General features: G+C 36.0%; 1 protein-coding gene across 2 annotated transcripts in view; it reads right to left on the bottom strand.

The window, feature by feature from the left end:
- Nucleotides 1-659: 659 nt before the first annotated feature.
- CREBL2 (cAMP responsive element binding protein like 2) overlaps nt 660-8,568 on the bottom strand; it is a 29,523-nt gene continuing 21,614 nt past the window's right edge. For both annotated transcript variants that reach the window (XM_070619131.1, XM_070619130.1), the window contains 3 exons: nt 7,187-7,384; nt 5,820-5,964; nt 660-3,777 (listed from right to left, as the gene is read on the bottom strand). In XM_070619131.1, coding sequence (XP_070475232.1) covers nt 3,773-3,777; nt 5,820-5,964; nt 7,187-7,384 — 348 coding nt within the window. In that variant the 3' untranslated portion in view covers nt 660-3,772. The remainder of the gene's footprint in view (nt 3,778-5,819; nt 5,965-7,186; nt 7,385-8,568) is intronic.

Below are 8,568 nucleotides of genomic sequence, written 5' to 3'. Positions count from 1 at the left end.
CAATTGGGTGCCTTTGTGCAATGCACAATTAGCACAACCTTACATGACAGTCCTGGCTCTGATTCATGACTACCCTGTAGTTAAGTAAAATGGATGGAATAAGAGAAAAAGAGAACCAAGTTACCCAGCAGCCGGAAAACCTGCTTTATGCAGATTATAGGATTATTGCCAGTTGGAACATTAATTGCTCTTAAAATTAGCCTAATTAAAAACAAGCTATTATTGCTAAAAAGAGCCTCCAACTATACCATTCCAGGGATAGACTAATGATATAGCTAAAAAGACTTCAGAAATGTGATACCTACAACACTACATATTCAGATTCCAGCTCATTAAATAAATATATTTATCTTTAGTGACTTAAATCCTAATAATAGTCAAACCCAGGCATATGCAAATATTTTAAATTTAATTTAGTTCTTTACTACGTCAGAAGCAGTTTCTCATAACTCCAGACTATCCAGCCTCCCAATTACTCTGTGAAAGTTATCCTCGCCCTTTTTTTATAGATGAGGAAACAGGCTGGGAGATTAAATAAAGCAAGGTAACTCCAAAAACGGATCCAAGGCGAGGTCTTCTGCCTAAATTTCATACTCTTTTTACTACTTGTGCTTATAGAGACACATTTCAGTACTGTGAAACAGACAATCTGAGATATCTCTGGTGAAGATATTTTATTTTTCATAAAAATATAATAGTACAATGCTCTTCAGAGAAAGAAAAGTTCCTTCAATGCCCCCAAATACGACGTGGTTTAATAGCAATTTTCTTCTCTTTTAAAAGTAACTATGTAACTGATAATATGCAACTGATTTCTTGTGAAATATAGCATTTATGGTTTTAAATTTCTTTGCCTTTATTTTAACTAAAGGTAAGTCCAGTTTAAACCTATACTTTTTGTAATGAGCCAAATCAAGTCTATCATAATTCAAAGATGATAAAACAAAACGCTAAATGGTGATGCTGATAAATACTGTCAATTAGCTGGTAAACAGTGATATGAATTTGCTGCAGTAAGATAGATTCTGATTTACATACAATAGGAAGATTTAGATAAAATAGAAAAAAATTTTTAAGAACTTCAACTATATCCTAAAACTTGACCTGGTCAAACTTACTCCATATTATATTCAGTTGCTCTAATATATGGCAGGTCTATGCTAAATTAATGACAGAATACGACTGGTCTAAATACACAAATATATTTTTCCCCTTACCATTCTTTCTTTGGGGGGAAAAAAGAAAAAGAAAACATTGCTGTGTTTACTCAGAGAGCAAGGAGAACAGCACCAACCCAGGGGGACTGACTCACTGATTCTCTCACCCTCTGTCCTCTCAGCCTGCTTGTTGCCATACAGGTGAGAGATGCCAGGACTTCAGTATGCTGCTCCTTAACTGGAATGGGAAAAGAAATGCTCCAGCTGTTTTAATCAGTGGCATTTATTAACATGCTTCAAGTGGCCAAAGCGAACAGCCAGCACAATACCCAAAGCAATCAAAACATTCCTTTTTAAGACCAAGGAACTGTCTCTTGGTGTGATCTACTCCAAAGTACCAAATAGATAGGTTTAGGAATAAACTCAAATAAACTGTAATTTACTTTCACCCAAAATTACACATCCTCTACTTGAGGACAAAGTCACTGCTCTTGTAAAGATACTAGGAGGGCGGGGCGTAAATAAGCCTGTAATGTGAAATTACAGCCAGAGAAGAAATACTTCTAGCACAATGGAGACACTCCATTGACGAGCCACATTTCATTGCGGAATGTTTGCTTTGAAAACCAACTCTGCTGGGGAATTCAAAAGGTACTGAATAAGCAACACAGAGAAGGCTTGGGTTGTTTTGCAAAATAAAAATATACATTTGAGTAGACCAGATGGCAAAAACATACCCATCATAATCTGAAAACTACATTTAAAACACTTAAATTCTGAAGGCCTGAATATCAACAATCCTTAATCTATTTATATTTGTGATCCTAAAAAGACATTAAATACTCTTAAATCCCCAGTCCTCCAAAACACAGAGACACCCAACAGGCTGGGCTAGTGGTATATCAGTAGTCACACAGGACTAGACTCGAGATCGGAGTTCGCCACCTAAGAGATCTTTAGGAACTCAGGCTAAGGGGAGGCACTTTATTCAAATGCACGGCCTAAAAAGAAGGGGGGAAAGTACCTTGTAAATCTGAAACTATGTGGTCCATCACATGTTCCACCTCACAGACATTCTAGACGATGACACCTCCTCTTAAACTGCCATTTTATAAGGAAACGTATTTTGTTTGGAAGCCAAATATTTGCTTCATTAGAACAAAGAACAATTATAATTTAGCAGCAACCGCGAACACAACTCCCGATTTAACTATAGAAAAGGGAAGAGAGTGGCAAAGCGTCTCAGAAGGGAAATCGAAAGATCCCTAGGCCTATGTGAACATATCGTATTATGAGCTTGATTTCTCAAGCATCACTCCATCTGGCAGTCAGGAAGAAAGTCAACGCAGCTGTGATGGGAATGGAAAGAACCACTCTGCCCTCCGCACCTCCTGCCAGGCCCACTAGGGGCAGTGTTGTACACAACTCTAGCTCCAGGGCTTCACTCCAGGATGGAGGCATCGCCAGGGCTGAACCACACGCACACCCACAGTGTGTTTCTTTCTAGGTCAGAGCAATTCACAAGGAAACTCACATCAGGGAAGAAACTAAGTGTGCTGCTTACAGCTACAGCTGTTAGATCTAGCGGCACTTTGTCCCTCACTTCGTTCCAGATCTCTTAAGGCAGAAACTCCATCTCAGCAGCTAGTTTCATCCTATTTTCTTTAGAAAAATTCTCCGAATTAGTTGAGTACACAAGGAAATGTGTGTGCACATTCACTCCTGCCCTCCCCACATACATGTATAGACATACAATAGAAACACATACATACATACATACTCTGGGTTGTCAAGAAGATGGATGCTGCTGAAATGCCTAAAACGTGACTTCTTGCTTAAAAATAAAATTTGACTAATTATTCTCCAAGTATGGATTAGGCCCCAGCAAACTTTTATGAATATAGTTTGAGAAGACAGCAACAAAACTTTTAAATAGAGGCTGTCTTGAGGGCTTTCCTGATGGACTTTGTTAACACGTACATTTTTCAAAACAGGCATATCATTATGGATTATAAAAATAGAAATGTATATATTCGTTAATACATATTCACAGCTTATGCTGGAATGGCTCACAGGAGAAATCATGGTTCATGCAGAAAAGAAACATTACTCAAGTAAATATAAAGAAATAAGATTAGGTCCATAGAGGCTGAGAACTTACAGTCAGTAATCAGCCCATTTGGTTTCTCTTTGTAGGGCAATCAAAAACAGGAAAGGAAGTGACAACTAAACACACAAACACATACAATTACATGAATTACATGGAAGGAATATAAATTAACCCATAAAGCAATGTGGGGTTAAGGTGCAAAAATACAATCTTCACCCATTTTTCTCTACTCTTGTGTTTTCAAGAATTGCAACATGTTAAATGCCATGGGTGGCAATACCAGCCAGAACAGGTCTGAATGTTTGTAAATTTTCTAAGTGTTGAAAGTTAAAGCAAAATCCTGTCAGATCCATGATCACACATTTTGGTAGAAATTGCAGATTTACAGAGATGACTACTGAGCAGTAGGTAGTAAATGGAGCCAAGAAGTATAATCTTGCCCATTCATCCTCCATAGGAATCAGAATATTGGCTTCGATCACTGACTCATCATTTGATACGATCTTCACCCTGAAAAATAAATCCAAAGTTATCAACGTAAGAATGTTTTTAAAGTCAATGAAGTTTGGTTAATCTGTTCTAAAATGCATGATTTTTTTTAGTTTAGTATCTACAGGAAGGCTATTTTTAAATACAGACTGAAAGAAAACTGCGCTGACTTGGCTATTTTTCATTAATTCAATTTATATTAAAGCAAATGTTACCTCATCTAATAAAACTTATCAAATGGCCAATCCTTCAGTTTTATACAAATTTTCTAGAAGATGCAAAGTTTACAATATTTCCTTACAACTATTTCGAGTGCTCTCAAAGCAATCACAATGGTGAAGAAATCAATACATGGCATCTTCATTTTAAAATCTTTACAGTCTCTTCAACAAATGGTGCTGAGACAACTGGATATGCATGCAAAAGAATTAAGTTGGACCCTTACCTCACACCATATAGAAACATTAAGTCAAAATGGATCAATGACCTAAATATAAGAGCTAAAACCATAAAACTCTTAGAAGAAAACATAGAGGTAGACCTTCATGACCTCGGATTTGGCAATGGGTTGTTAGATCTGACACCCAAAGAACAAACAAGAAAACAAGAAAAGAGATAAACTAGACTTCATAAAAATTAAAACCTTTTGTGCATCAAAAGACACTATGAAGAAAGTGAAAAGACAACCTACAGAATGGGAGAAGTATCTGCAAATCATATATCTGATAAAGGTATAAAATCCAGAATACAGAAAGAACTCGTACAACTCAACAACAAAATGAAAAACAACGTAATTAAAACATGGGCAAGGGCCTTACACAGGAACTTCTTCAAACAAGATATACAAATGGCCAAGAAGCACATGAAAAGATGCTCCATCATTAGTCATCAAAGAAATGCAAATCAAAAGCACAATCAGATACCACTTCGTACCCACTAGGAAGGCTATAGTTCCTAAAAATGGAAACTAAAAAGTGTTAGCAAGATGTAGAGAAATGGGAAACTTTCATATATTGCTGATGGGAATGTACGATATTTTAGGCACTGTGGAAAACAGTTTGTGGTTCCTCTAAAAGTTAAATACAGAATTACTATATGAGCCAGCAATTCCACAGGTACTCAAACACATACTTGTACATGTATGTTCACAGCAGCACTATTTACAGTAGCCAAAAGGCAGAAACAATAACCAATGTCCATCAACAGATGAATGAATAACTACAAACTGTGTTATACATACACAATGGAATATTATGCAGCCATAAAAAGGTATGAAGTACTGATAAATGAACCTTGAAAACATGCTAGGTACAGAAAGTCACATACTGTTTGATTCCATTTATATGAAATATCCAGAATAGGTAAATCCATAGAGACAGAAAGCAGATTTATGGTTGCCAGGGATGAGTAACTGCTTCATGAGTTAGGGTTTTCTTTTAGGGTGATAAAATGTTTCGTAACTAGATAGAGGTGATGATTGTACAACATTGTGAATGTACTAAATGCCTCTGAATTGTTACCTTAAAATGGTTAATTTTATGTTACGTGAACTTCACCTGAATAAAAAAGAAATCCTTACAGTGAGGGGCCACTCTACTAGAGCCTGGACTAGGTGAGGACAGGCTCTACCATTACAGCTATGTGACCTTAGGCACCTTACACAGCCCCTCTGCTATTTCGTCACCTACAAAATAAAATGTATAATTCTTTAACACAATTATCGGAGGAGAGATTTAAGATAAATATAAGTAAGAGTACTGTATAAGCTGTTAAAATACAAAAGAAAGGTACCATTATTAACAATAACTAGAATAGTACACTCCCATTTATGGACTAAGTCTACCTAATAAAAAAATTCTATAAATTTACCAGTTGCTCTTTATAAACTCCACATAAAATGTATTTCAATATTTAGAACTAACGCCATTTCACTTGCTTATCAGTGTATTACAAACGACATCAACATTTTATTTTATTTAAAGACATACCGAGGAAAGTGGTCAACAGAAACCCCACCTGAAGACACTCCTCTAAATATAAACTCTCCCACGGGTTGTACTCACAGGAATTGCTGTTAGCGTCTGTCTTCCCAGCTTTCGTGTGCCTGCTTGAGTTCTGCTGAGATTTGCTCTGCTCTTCTCCAGTGAGTAGGGCCTTTATTTCAGAAGGGATTTTTCCTTGGTCCATTGCCATGCACCACTGCTTGTACTGAAATATGTAAAACATATTTAAGTAAAATTTTACTAGTCAGAGTTCAGGAACCACTGGTAGAAATCCTAGACCTAAGATTCCCCTAACTAGACATCACATTAGCTGCTGGGAATTTCACCCTCCATGGCATCCTATTTAACACCTAGGACATGGATGAGGTCTTCCATCTCTCAGAAGGGGGAGAAGAAGTGCTGCTGAATCTCCTTCTTGTGATGTACAGGAGTGTTGCTCAGATTAAAAAGGCCCCTCTGTTTAAAAAAATCTCTCTCCACAGTGTGCTACTAATTAGAATTCATCTCTTTTTGCTAATTGTCACATTATTACTCCGACTCACCAAATAAATACTTTTGTAATTTCCTTTCTCTCTTTCATAAACATTCGCTAAACATCAACTATCTACTAGAATGTGAGGTAGGACTTTGGGGGTATCCCAAGATGAATCAGCCCAAAGATTATCCCTCAAGTGGCTTACATTGCAGAAGGTGAAAAATAATTTATAGCATTAAGTCAAATTCAATATATTAAAAAAAAAAATCTACTGAATCGTGTACATCTGGACTCTCTTCATGCCCCAACCTTATTTTCTTACCTTCTAAAAATCTGAAGTAGTCTGTCCCAGTTTTGTAAAGATTATGAACGTATCATCTCTCTCTTCTTCTACCTGTCACCTCCTCCCCTGAGCTCACAGTAGTGCGGTTTAATTCTCCTTTACCTATTCTCTTCTACGTTTCTACAGCCACTTCCCAAAGTCTGAATGAATGAATGAGTGAATAAAACACGCCAAACGAATAAACGTTTAAACACAAATAGTATCATACAATGCATATTGTTACATATTGTGATACTTTTTCCACTTATCAATATATTATAAATGTTTTTCTACATGAGTAAATATATACGTGCACTGTGAATTTTTGCAAAGTAGTCCAATATATGAGTGCAGTATAATTTAACTAACGAATCTCCTATTGCTGTCCATTTGCGTTATTTTTCATTTTTTCTTTCATAAACAATCCCTCAATGAAATAGTCATGTACATTCTGCTCCCATCAGCAATGTATGAAAATACTTATTTGCCTATATCCTTGCTAACAGATTAATATTCTTTCCCGTGTTTGTCAACTGGATAGGTAAAAATTGGTATCTCCACCTTTTAAGGTATACTTCTTTGCTAAGCTTAGGTTGATCTTTTCACACGTTTATTGACAGACTTTCTCACCATTTCCAGTTCCTCTCTGAGGGCACATATAGCTCTTTCCCGACTGGATACCAACTCTTCCAAATACTGATATCTCAGTTTTTTTCTGGCCCGGCACTCTCTTGCACTCTGCCGGCTCCTTTCAAGTTTTGCCTTCAAGTCAATTTTGGCTGGCTTCCGACCTCGTTTGCCGGGCTTCTTTACTTTGCCTCCAACCACCTTCAGCAAGAGAAGGAAGAAATAATTTTTTTCTCTTAGTTCTGTGTCGAGGAAAGTGACTGCAGCTGCATATTAGCAAGGAAAACATTTACGAGTAAATGAAGCTTATGGAACTAAGAAAGCAGAATCCCATCAAATGCCTTATGAGTCTTTAATAATTTTTTTCTGATACTTTTGATACCATGAATGTGAGAGGAGAAATAATGTAAGTTTTCATTATTTCTTCAGTAATAAACTTTAAATAGTTTAACAGTAAACTTTATGAACCATATGTAGCTAGATAATAAAAAAACTAAAAGATTACCACTAAATATTTTGTTCATGAAGAATTTTTATTGACTCAAGAAAATAATTACAATAAAATAAGTAAAAAAAAATCAATATTCAAAACTTTCAGTAAGTTTCAGTATGATCTCAAAGTCATAAAACAACATAGAAGAAAGGATGCTAAGAAAAGGTCAGTGAGGATTTCTCTGATGGGCGTGATTATAAATAGCTTTCTTCTCATCGACATTTTTAAATGTTTATAATTAGAAAAAATTAAAAATCTGTGTATATATATGTGTATATGTATGTATCTTAAGCAATTTTCTATGTATTCCCTCTTCACATTTGTTGAGCCCAAAGGAACACACAGGAAGTCCCTGAAATCTCCAGGATGATTCTCTCCTGCCTTTAGAAGCCGGTAATTATAACCCTAGATTGTCTCAGGAGATTTCTACCTGCTCCCACTAGTGTCAGAAGACATCCTCTCAATATCCCTGTTACTCATTTACCTGCGTAGGCACAATTTTTAGGTGACTGGCAAAGTAATTTAATCTTCTTCATTGTTTGGTTTTGGAACCTCCCCAAGTTCTTATACAAGATTTAACCATGAGGTAAAGATGATGAATTTTTAAATAGATGAACCTGAACTTACACATCAAATAAATGTTCTTGAAAGCAGGTACATTTATGCCAATGAACAAGCTTTTTTGGAAAGTGCTTGTGGAGCCAGTATTTTACAAGTCACAACACAATATGCTTCATTACTTTAGAGTGATACATTATTCTTCAAATTCCCAAACAATTTGATTATCCACTTAGTTTATCTGACGAAGTTCTGATGATGTCTATTCCTTTCTGAAAATCACCTTCAGAGAATAAAAATGTCATAACTTCAATATACTGAAAGGAATGTTGCT

This window comes from Equus przewalskii, chromosome 5, assembly GCF_037783145.1.
Source record: "Equus przewalskii isolate Varuska chromosome 5, EquPr2, whole genome shotgun sequence".
NCBI classification, from domain to species: Eukaryota; Metazoa; Chordata; class Mammalia; order Perissodactyla; family Equidae; genus Equus; species Equus przewalskii.
The sequence above is the reverse complement of the archived record's forward strand: the minus strand, read 5'-3'. Positions and strand labels throughout refer to the sequence as shown.